Consider the following 16,313-nt stretch of genomic DNA (forward strand, 5'->3'; position numbering starts at 1 on the left):
TGTGACAAAGGTTTCCTATAGCCTAGCCTGTTTACTATAGCCTGTTTACTATAGTCTGTTTCCTATAGCCTGTGTACTAATAGCCTGTTTACTATAGCCTGTGTACTATAGCCTGTTTGTTTACTATAGCATGTTTCCTATAGCCTGTTTACTATAGCCTCGGAAAAGACCTTCCCTTGCCTTGCCTGGTGAACAGCAGTGATTGACAGGCTTCAGTGGCCTATTCAAATATGGAATGTAACCAGCTTTTCTGTTTGTGTTTGGTATCTGTGGTTAAACTGAAATTTCTCTAATATAACTGACCAGAAGATCCTAACGGGACATGACCCAGACTCCCTGCCAGTAAGGAGTCCCAAAAACACCAGAACAGTGGAAGCCCAAGAGACAGAAAAAGAAACCAAAACACAAAGCAAAAAAATAGTGGAACCACAGACATCAATATGACTCACACATTTGCGGGAAGTTAAACAATCTTATTTACAGTTCACACTAGTTCATTGACATTGTTCATTCGATCAGTCTCAGAGAAATACTTAAACTGGACAACCCATCTGTTTTGAATGGAATGCCCATGCAACAGCTGTGTAATGATGTCACAACGGTGCTTACTGCACGATTCCGAAAAAATTGAGTCATTGAAATCAAATTATTAATGCTGCTGTAGTTCCCCTGATGCATACGGTAATGCTTCCTTTTTTGAACTGGTAAGCACTATATTTCACTCGTGTTTATGGCTACAGTGTGAGAGTCATCTGACTGTAGGAAGCTGAAGGTGTTCTATATAAGCCAAAGGAAAGCATGACACCCAGCCATCTCCCACTGAAGGTTTCAAGACGTCAAGACACACAAACAGGTGAGGGGAACCCCCACAGACACACACACACACACACACACACACACACACACACACACACACACACATCCTGGACTATTGTGCACTACTTCACAAGAGTATAAGACAGTGATTCTCAAAACCTGTGTTGTTCTTGTGTATGCTGCAGTATGAAGCTGTTGATCATCGCAGCTGCCTCTCTGGCAGTGGTGAGCTGTGCCAGCCTCTCTCTGGAGGACCTGGAGTTCCACGCATGGAAACTCAAGTTTGGTGAGACAGTAGTCTATAATTTGTTCTGTTTTACCTTAGCTATGCTGAAGAAAACCTGTTGGTTACAGAAAAACAGAATTATGTTTTTAGCCTGAAAGGGAAAAAGTGAAATCTTGGCATTACAGAGTACCAACAGATGCTTATCAAAGTGGTTCTGTCCTTTGAGATTGAAAAGTCGTAGTATAAAAACATGCATTAGGATCATGAGCTACCGCCTCAGAGCATTATAGGCACTTCACAAGAAATCGCCAACGATAGTGTACTGTGATGATGAATGCGTTTTGTTTTCTGGGAGGAGTTCATGCGTGTTTCCTTCCTGAAGATGAGCACATGCTCTATAAGTCCATGATAACTTACAAGAAATGACTTTAGAACATTCTGATTCAACACTCTCTGACTATGCAGTTCATAACTGATGATTCTGTGCAATTCTAGATCTGCAAGGTATCATTCTAGAATGTCTTGCAATGAACAAAAGCTCATTTCTGAAGAGCGCTAAGGACTGCCTCTCTACCCGTCTCTCTCTCTCTCTCTCTCTCTCTCTCTAACCGTCTCTCTCTCTGCCCGTCTCTCTCTCTCTCGAACCCTCTCTCTCTTTCTCTCTAACCGTCTCTCTCTCTCTCTACCCGTCTCTCTCTCTCTCTCTCTAACCGTCTCTCTCTCTCTCTCTCTAACCGTCTCTCTCTCTCTCTCTCTCTCTCTCTGATGCAGGCCGCTCCTATGGCTCACCTGCTGAGGAAGCCCAGCGCAGATCCACCTGGATGGAGAACCGTAAACTGGTGCTGGTCCACAATATCCTGGCTGACCAGGGCATCAAGAGCTACCGCATGGGCATGAACCACTTCGCTGACATGGTAGGATTTCAGCACTATCATATGAAACAGTGAAAGGCCATGCACATCCCCAAGGCCATTTGGATGGGTGTAGGTCCTGTAGGATTTAAAGCATATTAACAATTACATACAAGAGATTAGAGGTGATCTCCACACCAGGGGGCTCCCGTTTAAGTTTCTGGTTTTTTTTTTTTTAATTATGCAGTGATGTTTCGAGCCTCATGACTCTTCTTCAGACTTTTTCATAGCATACCACCCAGTATGAAATATTGCATCACACAGCCGACATTTTGCAATAAAATCTCAATGCAATTAAGCAAATTCAAAATAAATCAAGGACATTTCCCTGATTTTTACTGGTTAACTTTGTATGATAAAATCATGTGTAATATAGTTGCCTTAGTTATTTTGAGCAGTTATTCATGTTTCAAGTTTCTTACCATCATTTTTAAAGGATGTAGTATGTGGTGTATGCACAATCAGTATTTCAATTAACAGCATTTATTCAGTGTAAATTAAACCTGATGATTAGAAAAAATAACAATAGTTTGGCCATTTAAAAAGCGTTTAAAAATATTCCAGATGACTGACAGAGTTATAACACAAACATATCATCTTCATCAACATCTCATCTTTTTCTCATCAATACTCAAACTCTCCACTGGCCGCTCAGTCAAACTGAGTAAGCTGGGACGAAGGGGCCTTGGTCAGACAGGTAACCAAGGACCCAATGGTGACTATGAATGAGATCCAGAGTTCCTTGAGAAGATGAGAGAAGTGTAAAGAAAGACACATGTCAGTTCAATATTGTTTTTACACAACAATTCTACTACGAAATAACTGGATTCAAAGACATCACTTTATGTTTTTCTTGTCACGCTGCAGGGAAGTTGTGTGAGAGGCTATATGTGCACAATAATGTATATACTTTGTTTATATGTGCACAATAATGTATATACATTGTTTATATGTGCACAATAATGTATATACTTTGTTTTTTCACATTACATGTTCATTTGATTAATCACCCTATTACATGTACTATTTTTTTCTCACTCAAACAGTCAATTGTGATGTTATGAAACACTGTTCTCTCGCTTTGAATGAATAAAAGACATTGGATCAATGTATAAATGCCACTACCACTGAACAGTCTGAGTAGCCTAACTTGCTGTGATTTTGGTGCTGTTACTATTACTGAGTACATTTGACCGACACAAACCCTGACTAACCTCCACAGAGCAACCAGGAGTACCGAGACCTTGTGATCGGCAAGTGCCTGAAGCGCACCAACAGCACCAAGTCCGGCAGCACCTTCCTGGGTCTCAGCCTGAGAGAAAGAGACATGCCCAAGGAGGTGGACTGGAGGGACAAGGGCTTTGTGACCGATGTCAAGGACCAGAAGGATTGTGGCTCATGCTGGGCCTTCAGCGCGGTCAGTGTGCTTGTGTGTGTGTGTGTGTGTGTACAGTATGTATATGTCTGAAGCTGTGTGGTCATAGGCTTAGAACCTACCGTACAGGGAGGTTTGCTCATAATGACGACATGGTTTTTCAGCGTCTGACGGCTATAGGTCTATCTGACACTGTTTGATTACACACATTATGAGTTTCTAAATTAAATGAATAACTGATAGCTATCATACTACCATACTAACACCCTGATAGCTATCATACTACCATACTAACACCCTGATAGCTATCATACTACCATGCTAACACCCTGATAGCTATCAAACTACCATGCTAACACCCTGATAGCTATCAAACTACCATGCTAACACCCTGATAGCTATCATACTACCATGCTAACACCCTGATAGCTATCATACTACCATGCTAACACCCTGATAGCTATCATACTACCATGCTAATACCCTGGTAGCTATCATACTACCATGCTAACACCCTGATAGCTATCATACTACCATACTATTACCCTGATAGTTATCAGACTACCAACTACCATACTAACACCCTGATAGCTATCATACTGCCATGCTAATACCCTGATAGCTATCATACTGCCATGCTAATAGCTGATAGCTGATAGCTATCTACCATACTAATACCATACTAATGCCCTGTTTTCTCTTGCCCATGGCAGACTGGCTCTCTGGAGGGCCAGACTTTTAAGAAGACAGGAAAGCTGGTGTCTTTGAGCGAGCAGCAGCTGGTCGACTGCTCCGGGGACTATGGCAACATGGGCTGTGGCGGCGGTCTCATGGACCAGGCCTTCCAGTACATCCAAGCCAATGGTGGCATCGACACCGAGGACTCCTACCCCTATGAGGCTGAGGTAAGCACACATCAATACCACCAGCACAGATATGATAGAGGGATACAACAACACTGACACCTAGTGGACAAGTAATGTTTGTAAATGTCATGTTAGTGGAAAAAAGTTATTGTTTGAAATATACTATTACAAACAAATAACAAACATATTAGAATAATGAATACAATACAACAATATTAATATTACAACAAATAACAACATATTAGAATAATGAATAAAAATATATTTAAAAATGTGATAAACACATTAAATAAGAGACGCTAAATAAGTATGTACTGCACTCAAAATGTAAATCCATAACCACAAAGCCAGTGGACTTATTACATGTCTAACACCAAATCACCTGACACTGGGCACTCTGGACCTGCTCACATGACCACAGGATGGGAAGTGCCGCTTCAAGCCAGACAGCGTGGGCGCCACATGTTCGGGCTACGTGGACATCACCAGTGGTGACGAGAACGCTCTGCAGGAGGCCGTGGCAACCATGGGTCCCGTGTCAGTGGCCATTGATGCCGGACATTCCTCCTTCCAGATGTATGAGTCAGGTTAGCGCATGGCATGCATGGCCCTCTCAACTCACCTTTAAGGCACAAATGAAACGATAACAGTGGGTCTGTTTGTCACTTAAAGAGGGAAAGAGAGAAAGAAAGAAAGACAGACAGACAGTAGGCCTACATATTTGTTTTAATTACTTTTTTTAATTAATCTTTGTGACAGAGGAAGAGCTGTCTTTACGTAAGAGCTGATTAGTGCTGTGTGTGTGGTCTTAACCTCCGTAATCAGCTGATGTATTGCTTGATGGCTGTAGGAGTCTATGACGAGGCCGAGTGCAGCAGTGAGGATCTGGACCATGGAGTGCTGGCTGTAGGCTACGGATCGGAGAATGGGAAGGACTACTGGATCGTCAAGAACAGGTAGAGCAAATCACTAACAACTGTGTGTGTGTATGTGTCTGTAAATCTCTCTCTCTCTGTCCCTCTCTCTCTCTGTGTTTGTGCATGTGTGTCCTCTGGTCCTATGCATGATGGGTAATATTTGTATTTTGGGTTCAGAAGACTTCAAAAGAGACCCATAATACATGCACAGGATGTGCTTCTTACAGAGTACAAGTCATCCTATGTATATGTGTAACTTTGTAAATATTGTTTACCTATTTATTTGTTTGTTTGCCTGTTTGTCTTGTCCAGCTGGGGTCTGTCCTGGGGTGATAAGGGCTACATCAAGATGACCAGGAACAAGCACAACCAGTGCGGCATCGCCACCGCCTCCAGCTACCCCCTGGTTTGAGGCTGGGGGTCAGAGGTCAGGCCCTGCGGACGCCTGGACCTGCAGAGCTCCGGGGTCCAATCGTTACACTGGCCTCTTCATCACACTCCAGAGACACAGGAGCACAGAGCAGAACTAAGCCGTTTTAACAAATTAATTCATGTACGCACCATGTAGCCTAGAGCCCAGACATCCCTAATACATTCATTCATGTACGCACCATGTAGCCTAGAGCCCAGACATCCCTTGTTTCCGTAATTTATTCTTAATGGGTGAAAATATGCATTGCATAGTAATAGAAGAGAAGTCTGATAATGACACTTTATTAATGATGACATAACACATTAACAAACAAAAAATGTCTTTACCTTAGGATTTTGTGATCTTGTTAGAAGATTATGAGACTGTATAGCGACTGTTTTTCTGTTTTGTGGCTGTGTGGATGAGAGAAAACGTAACCAACTGTAAAAATACATACAAAATAAAATGAACCTAAACACTATATTTTGATTTGTTTGTGCTTCTTGCCCACAAAATGCTGCATCTGCATCCACATTACGCATAGTGTCCTTCTGAAACAGACAAAGAAGCAAACGACAAAATAAATGAACACCCTGTTTGACTTTTTATCCATTTCAGTGCTTATGCTAAATAAGAACATTCAGTGTATGTGCTTCAGATAAGGATGTCTTTGTTCAGGCTGTAAAACTGTAAGTCATTTCTGGGGCTGAAAATAATATGAAGATATAGGATTTGAACAGATATATTTTACAGGCCTTGATTTTGGAACCCATTCTTGATATAGACAAGGACTGAACAAAATCTGGGATGGTGCTGCAACAACCTTATCTGATTTGACATGGAATGACCAATGACTAATATGACTGATGTGGTCATATAGTTGCTACAAGATAATAAATATGTTATTGGGAAATGAAATGCTCCACTGATGAAGCACAACCGTTTATATGACCTATGACCTTTTATGCCATTCTATGATACTTTGTCCGGACAACAGAATAATCCAGATTTACAGTGCAGTGAGAATATGATGAGCTGTAGACATTGTCCTTATTCAGCCTTATTGATCACTCTTTCTATAATAGTCTGGATGCTAATACCCAGAGGAGGGAATATGAACTTAGAGCCTAAGATTGTACATTAGAGGTTTTTTGTAAAAGTTAATAAAAATACGTACTGGCTCACCTGGCTCATTCTCACATGACGTTACGTAATCATATGACTCATCCCCCAACTCACACGCACATGCAGCTGTGACACCACAAATTTTCAACAAAATGTTCTACCACGCGTTTCGTCATCCTGTAGTCATCTATACTCTCTACCAGACTCTCATTTAGGCTTGTATTATTTGTACTAACATCCCAGTAAAACTTTAATATGTTACCTAAATAAAGGTGTCATACTTACAACCTGTTATACCATGATAGTTTTTGTAAATGTCCACTGTATCCACATCTTTGTAATTTTGTTCTGAGGGTTATATGGCTATAAGAATTATATGGGTACGGGACATGGCCATGAAGACTAGGAAAGAAGGAGTGAGTTCTGTAGCTCGGCATATTCAGCCAAGTCTAGTTGTCTGTATGCTGATGATTGCATGTTAACTCTATTTGTTTATATGCTGATGATTGCACATTAACTCTATTTGTTCATATGCTGATGATTGCATGTTAACTCTAGTTGTTCTCATGCTGATGATTGCATGTTAACTCAAACTCTTCTCATGCTGATGATTGCATGTTAACTCTATTTGTTCATATGCTGATGATTGCATGTTAACTCTAGTTGTTCTTATGCTGATGATTACATGTTAACTCTAGTTGTCTCTATGCTGATGATTGCATGTTAACTCTATTTGTTTATATGCTGATGATTGCACGTTAACTCTATTTGTTCATATGCTGATGATTGCATGTTAACTCTAGTTGTTCTCATGCTGATGATTGCATGTTAACTCAAACTCTTCTCATGCTGATGATTGCATGTTAACTCTAGTTGATCATATGCTGATGATTGCATGTTAACTCTAGTTGTTGTTATGCTGATGATTGCATGTTAACTCTAGCTGTTCTTATGCTGATGATTACATGTTAACTCTAGTTGTTCTCATGCTGATGATTGCATGTTAACTCAAACTCTTCTCATGCTGATGATTGCATGTTAACTCTAGTTGATCATATGCTGATGATTGCATGTTAACTCTAGTTGTTGTTATGCTGATGATTGCATGTTAACTCTAGCTGTTCTTATGCTGATGATTACATGTTAACTCTAGTTGTTCTCATGCTGATGATTGCATGTTAACTCAAACTCTTCTCATGCTGATGATTGCATGTTAACTCTAGTTGTTCATATGCTGATTGCATGTTAACTCTAGTTGTTCTTATGCTGATGATTACATGTTAACTCAAACTCTTCTTATGCTAATGATTGCATGCTAACTCTAACTCTTCTTATGCTGATGATTGCATGCTAACTTTAGCTTTTTTCACCCTGATAATTGCATGTTGCCATGTAACCACAAAGCACATGCCTCACCGACGCCCACGGAGCTCACATGTGTATGAACCAATGTCCTCTTCCTTACTACTCACCCTGGCCACGTGCCAGGACTAATCTCACTGAGAAGAATCTATCAAAGTTATGCACCCCTCATCTATCCAGGGGCATGTAAATCCATGATACTCTATGAGAAGATAATCTTTGCTCTTAATCTCATTATCCAAAGCTACTTACATCATAATAACAACAAACAATAACAGTAAACAGTACATTAACATTGTAAGAACATCAGTTATAGTAAAACAATCAATTCAAAATAAGGAAATGTACATGTTGTGAGAGATACCGATACACTTTGCCGTACTAGTTAATTAAGCATTAAGTCCATAGTATGTGAAGGACATAAACTAAGGCTGAATATTCTTTGATATCTATGAAATTAATACATTAATATTAACGAATATGTCATTGTGATATTTATAGAAATATGTTTTCATAGAATACTACAGAACATTAATGTATATATTTATAGAAGTACTTCCTCTGACAAAACTCCGGCCATCTGATCCTGAACAGGAACTAATTGAGCGGCAGAAGAGGAACCCGAGGTCACGTGCGCCAGGCTGGTTTGGGTGGGCAGAGAGGTATAAAGGGCATCAGCATCCTTCACCTCAGGCCAGAGGAGTCAGACCTTAAACGCTTATCTGTCAAACCGCTCCACATCATTCAGAATAGAAGTTTACAAGGAACTCTTGACCAGGTAAAATATCCACTCTCTCATTGTCTCCCTCTCATTTCTTACTCCCGAGAATACAAACTGTCTGTAATCCAGAGTTTTTTTTTTTGTTCTTTTATCTTCCAGTATGAAGCTGTTGATCATCGCAGCTGCCTCTCTGGCAGTGGTGAGCTGTGCCAGCCTCTCTCTGGAGGACCTGGAGTTCCACGCATGGAAACTCAAGTTTGGTGAGGAGGGTCACAAAAATATCAATATACTCTTCTAATCAGTACTTATTAAAGTCTTCATAATACATTTCACATGCTTCATTTCGTTACACGCTTTCACAGTATGTAAAGTAGTTCACCAAGTTTAGGTGAAGCTTGACAAAAACAATGATGTTTTTTGTTCGTCCTATATGCCCAACAGATAAATCATATAGCTCACCTCAGGAGGAGACCCATCGTAAAAATATCTGGCTCTCCAAGCGACGTTTGGTCCTGACCCACAACATCCTGGCTGATCAGGGCACCAAGAACTACCGCATGGGCATGAATCAGTTCTCTGACATGGTATCCTGGTCTAGTTGTTTCCAAATAACTCATTAGACAATCAACAGTATTATGGTCTCATTCATTATTCAAAGATTTGCATGTTTAGGCTTCAGAAATGAAATATACTTTATTTTTACAGGACAGTGAGGAATTCCATCAGAATGTCCTCCTCAGAAACATGATCCCCTCCAATGAGACCAGAACCCTGCCCCACAGAGGCACATTCACCTCCACACCTAAAGGGGGCGCTGTTAAGCTGGCTGCCTCTGTGAACTGGAAGGATAAAGGCTGTGTGACTCCTGTCAAAAACCAGGGGCAGTGTGGATCCTGCTGGGCCTTCAGCACGGTTAGTGTTTTCTCTTGTCGCTTGTTGTCTCTTTGTGTGTCTGTGTGTGTGTGTGTGTACTGTATGTGTGCGTGTGTCTGTGTGTCTGTGTGTGTGTGTGTGCGTGTGCGTGTGTGTCCATAATCTAACTCGTCATGTTGTCATGCAATTCAGACAGGTGCGCTGGAGTCCCACTACTGCATTAAATATGGCTACCTGCCCTCTCTGAGTGAGCAGCAGCTGGTGGACTGCACTGGGTCCTATGGAGACCAGGGCTGCAGTGGAGGCTGGATGAACCCAGCATTTCAATACATCAGCAATAATGGAGGCCTCGACACAGAGGACTATTACCCCTACGAGGCAAAGGTACTGTAAAGTCTTACCTTTCAAATCCACATCCTCAGAAGACATCATGTGGTCAATGTTAGGGGAGACATTCTAGGAGAGGAGACACTGTGAGAAAAATAGCTTGAGTAGAGATTCGGATTAGTACATTATGGTCTTTTTAGGCCTGAGCGACGATTCGTTAGGGAGTTACAGATCTGTCCATTTTGTCAGGATGGAGTGAGATCTTGTCGGCCAAAACTTGCTGCCTTTGAGATGTCCACCAACAGTGACTAACACAGTAGGGACATGTGGTTTTATTTTGGCCTGATCAGAATCAGAATTAGAATCAGCTCTTATTCGCCAACAAGGAATTTGTCACTCTAGTCTCTGACATATAGTAAGCAGACAGTGACGATATGTATGCAATACACACACATACACATATACATATTACAGATATACACATATACAGTTAACAGAATACAATAAACAAGCAATATAGTCGTTTTTCAAAGCTATGACCATCATTAGACCATAGAGGGCGTCCTGCTACAAGTGATTTGTTTGTCATAGTGTTAACTCAGCGGTCACATCTTGCTGATGTGCTCAGTGTGAGGGCTACACCGCCATATAAATGTACTGTGTTGTTGTTGTTGTAGCAATGTAATATAAACATATAAATGTACTGTGTTGTTGTTGTTGTTGTTGTAGCAATGTAATATAAACATATAAATGTACGATGTTGTTGTTGTAGCAATGTATCAGAAAGTTAAATATTACCATCTCATGACAATATATCAATCAATCAATCAAACATAATGAGATTTTATGGACTATACCACAAGTATTGATTGTCATTGCAAAACAATGCTTGTGGGACATGCACAGCCAACCAGTTACATGGAATTATCCAAAGTACAGAAACGAAGTAGAGTAGGAATCAAAAATAGAAATAAAATAAAATCATACGGTTAGTTAGATTTGTAGAGGAAGGAGCTCATCACATTAAGTTTTTGGTTTGAATTCCATGAAGCATATGGATGAATGCTATCACAACAATGCACTTTCATATGTAGGTGATCATAACGGCAAACTTAAAACAGAAGCACATTCTGTTTTACACCAGGGCAGCCGTGGCCTACTGGTTAGCGCTTCGGACTTGTAACCGGAGGGTTGCCGGTTCGAACCCCGACCAGTAGGCACGGCTGAAGTTCACTTGAGCAAGGCACCTAACCCCTCACTGCTCCCCGAGCGCCGCTGTTGTTGCAGGCAGCTCACTGCGCCGGGATTAGTGCTTCACTTCACTGTGTGCTGAGATTAGTTTCACTAATTCATGGATTGGGATAAATGCAGAGACCAAAAAGATCAAAAGAGTATATATACTTATACTATATACATTCTAATATCCCCCATTTCAATGTCCATCAGAATGGCTTCTGCCGCTTCAATCCCTCTGGCAGCATACCCACCTGCAGTGGGTATGCTGACGTAATGCCCAAAGGTGATGAATCTGCACTAGAGTGGCATGTGGCCAACGTGGGACCTGTGTCCGTGGCTGTGGACGCAGAACACTTCCAGAACTACGGATCTGGTAGGTTGTCTGTAAGCATGTACTGTTCACTGCACAACACAGATCTCTCTACACAGATGTTGTTTGATTGATTGATTAATTCATTAATTAATTGATAACATATAAGGAGCCACAGAATATAATGGTTATCTGTGGAGTTGGATGGGTAGATGGACAAAATTATTCAGTTTTATTTTATTATTAAATAATTATTTGGTTATTAATTGTTTTGCACAGGTGTCTTCTACGACTCCTACTGCAGCAGCAGTAATGTGAACCATGCTGTGCTGGTGGTGGGTTATGGAACTGAGGGAGGTCAAGACTACTGGCTGGTTAAGAACAGGTAGGCTGAAATTACATCACATTGTAACTCAAAGGCCCCTATTTTGCACCCTGGCGCATGACATAAAACTCGTTTTCCACCTGGCGCAAAGTTTATTTTCTTATTTTGCACGTCTATTTTTTAAACAATGCGCCCAGGGATGTGGTAATTAACAACTTAGGGAGTGGCCTAGCGCATTGTCTAAAAATCGCTATTGTACACCACCTAAAACGCACTACGCCACTGACCAAGAGACACCTGGTCAGAAGTCTATGGCGAGTTGTTTATATGTTATTTTAAGAGTGCATCGTCAACAGTCATATTGGTGGATGCACAATGCACCATCCTTCAATCCTCCATGAAAGCACACCAGCGCACATCCATGCAAAATTACACGATTAGGCTACAATGGGAAACATAATTAGAATAAAGATATTACGAAATACATCTCACAATGCATTTGCAAATTGGTAATGATGGTTAAAAGTGATTAGGCGAGAGCACAGCTGAAGACGCACTATCATGGCTTATTCTACTGCTTGATTCAGTTTCCCATTGTGAAGGTTCTTTAGAACGTGCAATTAAAAATCAGTTATGTGCACGGCTATGAAGTAGTTCCATTTTTTTGACCTTCTAGGGCCTACATATTTTGTATCAATTCGCCCGAGTTCGTTCAGTGAAAATTACCGTTAGAAAAGGAAAGGAAAAACAGCAAAGAAACACCGCTGCGCTGATTATGTCTGATTACGGCCTACCAGAAATTACTTTCAATGAACACCTGCTGCCACGCATCAGCTGTAGGACTTGAGAAACGCTTCACCAACTCGCTTCTTTGCGCGCTACCGCCGTTCAGCTGCTGTCCGAGGCTGAACTGGAGAGCCGGGAGATCAAACTTTACCATCAATGGGAAGTTCAATTTACAAAAATAAAAATGCCTTATTTTGATCCCATCAATGTTTTGACTGTTTTATATGTATCCTAGGTGGTAGACCCGCTGGTTAGTGTTCCAGCGTAGCAACCATTCATGCGGGACTATAGTAACAATTTGAAATAAATACTTATTTAACAGCTTTAACTATCCAAATGAGATAACAAAAAAATGTAAAATTAACTTAATATTTAACATGTTGTTAACAGTAGAATAAGCGGGATAATGGCCGAGGTTCATTCCGGTGCCCGTTGTGGCCGCATTACAACCTTGAACGTGCGCTTATTTTCGGATAATGTAATGGAGTGTCGTCCATTATCCCTTACATATAAGCAACTCCTCTGCAGAATAAACGTTGTTTTATTCAGTCATTCGAAAAATATTAGGGTAATTGTTGCTTTTTCCAGCCTATGTTTTCGATGGTAACCCATTGTCAGTCAATAGTGAAAGTAATTTACTGCGTATAACTGCCTTGCCGTTGACTGACACCATGGTGAAGTTAGTTTCACTTTGCCAATGAGTTCAAATAATAGATGAGTGCAAATGCGTAAAGGCTATGCTAGGTTTTAGTAAAGCATGGTTTAGTGGAATGACTGTTCCATACGGTCTCGCAAGCAGACTCTTTCAAATGCTCCTTCCGTTGACTGTCAAAATACGGATGCATTCTTTGACGTCGCGCTTTGCGCCGTTAAAGGGAATGACAGATGTCATTCTCATTGGTTTAAATGATTTTACGCCCCAAACACACCCATGACTGATTAGGAAACCTAGGTATACCTTGTTGCACCATGTGCTCGACGTTTGATAACGAAAAAACTCCCAATGTGGACTGGACATCCTACTAAATTTTAATAAGCTTTTGACTATTGACGATGCATTTTAGACGGTCATAATAGGGCCCAAATAATCCAGTAGAATGCTTAGTAGCACTGTTTTAAATCACTATAATATCCCTACTGAGATCAATAAATGACTCTCTCTCTCTCTTCCTTCATGTTTAAATCTCTATTTATCTATATCTATCTTATAGTATATGAAATAATCTTCAGTAGTCATGACAACTATCATTGATGTTTTTGTGTAGCTGGGGAACGTATTGGGGAGAGCAAGGCTACATCAAGATGTCCAGGAATCGGGGCAACCAGTGTGGCATCGCGTCTTACGCCTCTTACCCCACAGTGTGACGGTGAGTAGGGGACAGTTATGACAGTAATGCCTCTGATACATACGTTTTCCAGGGTATTTCTGGAGGTTATTAGTCTCCTCTCAATATACAGTTCATTGTTCATGATAGGAATCACACCGTAATGCTATATGAGATGTAACATTTCTCATAACTAGTCTTAGCTTACTCCATGTTGGGGAAACCAAAAACCAGCCGATAGTGGAATTTGGGGTTGACATTCACTTATAATGAGAGTCCTCTGTGACAAACCTAATATTTAATTTCCTTTTTTTCCAAGAGTTCAAGATGGTCTCAATAAGATGACACCTCAATGATGACTACAGTTTTTTTTCTACCATGCTTCAAATTTAACATATTTTGCCTCAACAACACGTGATTCAGCCTTGGACAAGAGAAATCTAAACAGAGTGTGGTCACTACAACAACCATATTTATCTCATTCCTTTAATAATGTTTTCTGAAAAAGATGTCTTCAGGGAAATGTGTGAGGTTTTCTCATGAATTAATTCTCATGCCATTTGAACATTATTGGAGTTGAATATGTGATCTGTAAACTATTTGCAGTCTAATTTCAATAGCTGACATTTTTGTAAATTAAAGCTGATTATATTTCACTTCTGTGATCTGATGTTGAGTACGTGCTAAATGTGAAACTAGATAAGATCTGCTGCAGCACAGACGTGCTGAAGACCATGACATCCAAGCACAGTTCATTTTAGGGCCTCCTTACATCAAACAACTTTGACAAGATTTGGGAAATATTCTTGAAAGATTGGAGTCTTGAACTAATGCCTCCCATTCAATCTTTACTCAAAAGACAACCCCTGCTTGTAAAACCTTCTTACTGTAAGCCTCCTTTGTCAATACAACAGCTTGTAATATTCTCCTATGACACCCCATGAAGTTGGAGAATACAAAGCAAGACCAATCGTCTTTACAAAAATTGCTAGGTCCACACTAATGCATTCTCCTCCTTGACTCACCCCACTAACATTAGCACGAATTACCTTGGCAACAAGATTCCTAAATGTGCTTCAAAGCTATTTCAACTATTGGGTCCCTTCTTGGTAATAGGCTTTTGTTTGTTGTACATTTTCCTGGAGTGACATGTTCACATCACATGTTGGTCTAGGGTCTAGTTTCCCGATAACGACGGAGACACGCTCTTAACCCTCTAGGCGCCACTGTCGAGTTTACTCGACAAGATGCGGTACTGAATAAAACGGCCGATTTAGTCAAATAGGGTGTCATATTTCGTTCGACATCCACTCCACTAGGTGGCAAACATGTCATACGTCATCCCCGAGTCCGAAAAAGGTCATGGTTTAAACAAAACTTTTGAGCTACAGCGCACTGAATCAGTGTGTGCAATACCGGAGCTAGTGTGCGTGTGAGCCACTTAGTCAGAGCGATATTGTCAACGTTAGCGAGTATTTGCATTAGATTATCGTCTAATGGCATCAAAAAAGTTTACCTGAAATGAAGTGTTGGGTCTTCTATTCGCGGACCCTGATTCTGAAGGGGAATATCTGCCTTCAGGAAATGACGGTGATTCGTTTAGTGAGGCTTCAGATGCGTCCCTGCCTTCAATGATGCAGCTGGACAAAGTGAGAGTTTACTCCATAGTTTAGCTTACACCAAGCACAAACGTTGAATCGTTTGCCCAATGTCACTGGTGGGAATAATGTTTCACGGGTTCGGAGCGTTCATCAGGAAGTTAGCAGGGTGTTAGTGGTGTGGCGAACAAGGCTGGAGGTAGCCTAATAGCGCTAGCTTCTGTCTTTTGCCTCTCCACAATCGCGACGACAGTAACGTGGTGGAGCCTTTGTCTAATGCGACTGGGTATGTTAGACGAGGTCGAAGTGCTCATAGGAGAGTTAGGGGGGAACGTAGTGGCAGTGTGGGGAGTCGCAATGAGAATGACAGTAGGCCTAGTCCGAGCTGCGCAAATTCTCTCCACTCGGCGCGCGCGAGGCAGATCTGGCCATGCTGCTCGCATGGTGGAGGTGGTGACACGCTCTCTCCCTCTCCCTCTCCCCCACACACACACACACACATTAGGTCATGCATAGTCTATCACAAGATGATGGGAATGCCGGCCCTGTATGGATAGGGAGTCATTATCTCTACAGCAAAAGGCCTGCTACATAAAAAAAAAAATGTCAGCCATTTATTAGTAATGATTTACACTGTTGATTTGCTATCTATTTACCTGATCATTTAGGACATACACTATGTGTTCCTTTTTGTGTGTTCATGTCCTTGTGATGTGTGTGTCTTTGTCAGCTAAGAAAAAAAACAACAAAAAGAAAAAAAATACTAACATCGTCTCTTGTCTTGTCTCGTCATCTCAGTCCT

At 41.0% G+C, this 16,313-nt stretch overlaps 2 protein-coding genes across 2 annotated transcripts; both read left to right on the top strand.

Annotated features, from left to right (window-relative positions):
- Nucleotides 1–700: 700 nt before the first annotated feature.
- ctsl.1 (cathepsin L.1) lies at nucleotides 701–6,004 on the top strand. Its single transcript, XM_042108493.1, has 8 exons — nucleotides 701–853; nucleotides 1,002–1,102; nucleotides 1,814–1,956; nucleotides 3,176–3,370; nucleotides 4,042–4,233; nucleotides 4,616–4,781; nucleotides 5,045–5,150; nucleotides 5,424–6,004. The coding sequence occupies exons 2-8, from the start codon at nucleotides 1,003–1,005 to the stop codon at nucleotides 5,521–5,523; spliced, it is 1,002 nt and encodes a 333-aa protein (XP_041964427.1). The 5' UTR covers nucleotides 701–853; nucleotide 1,002; the 3' UTR covers nucleotides 5,524–6,004.
- A 2,675-nt stretch (nucleotides 6,005–8,679) lies between these two features.
- On the top strand, nucleotides 8,680–14,569 carry LOC121721493 (procathepsin L-like). The gene is made up of 9 exons (XM_042108466.1): nucleotides 8,680–8,788; nucleotides 8,891–8,991; nucleotides 9,173–9,315; nucleotides 9,437–9,643; nucleotides 9,797–9,988; nucleotides 11,378–11,540; nucleotides 11,757–11,862; nucleotides 13,854–13,955; nucleotides 14,233–14,569. The coding sequence occupies exons 2-8, from the start codon at nucleotides 8,892–8,894 to the stop codon at nucleotides 13,951–13,953; spliced, it is 1,011 nt and encodes a 336-aa protein (XP_041964400.1). The 5' UTR covers nucleotides 8,680–8,788; nucleotide 8,891; the 3' UTR covers nucleotides 13,954–13,955; nucleotides 14,233–14,569.
- Nucleotides 14,570–16,313: the final 1,744 nt, after the last annotated feature.

This window comes from Alosa sapidissima, chromosome 1, assembly GCF_018492685.1.
Source record: "Alosa sapidissima isolate fAloSap1 chromosome 1, fAloSap1.pri, whole genome shotgun sequence".
In the NCBI taxonomy this organism is placed as follows: Eukaryota; Metazoa; Chordata; class Actinopteri; order Clupeiformes; family Clupeidae; genus Alosa; species Alosa sapidissima.

Coding starts and splice junctions, on each gene's coding strand:
- ctsl.1 (XM_042108493.1), top strand. CDS start 1,003: ATGAAGCTGTTGATCATCGCAGCTGCCTCTCTGGCAGTGGTGAGCTGT. Junction 1,103..1,813: donor CGCATGGAAACTCAAGTTTG/GTGAGACAGTAG, acceptor TCTCTGATGCAG/GCCGCTCCTATGGCTCACCT. Junction 4,782..5,044: donor CTTCCAGATGTATGAGTCAG/GTTAGCGCATGG, acceptor TGATGGCTGTAG/GAGTCTATGACGAGGCCGAG.
- LOC121721493 (XM_042108466.1), top strand. CDS start 8,892: ATGAAGCTGTTGATCATCGCAGCTGCCTCTCTGGCAGTGGTGAGCTGT. Junction 9,989..11,377: donor ATTACCCCTACGAGGCAAAG/GTACTGTAAAGT, acceptor AATGTCCATCAG/AATGGCTTCTGCCGCTTCAA. Junction 11,541..11,756: donor CTTCCAGAACTACGGATCTG/GTAGGTTGTCTG, acceptor TGTTTTGCACAG/GTGTCTTCTACGACTCCTAC.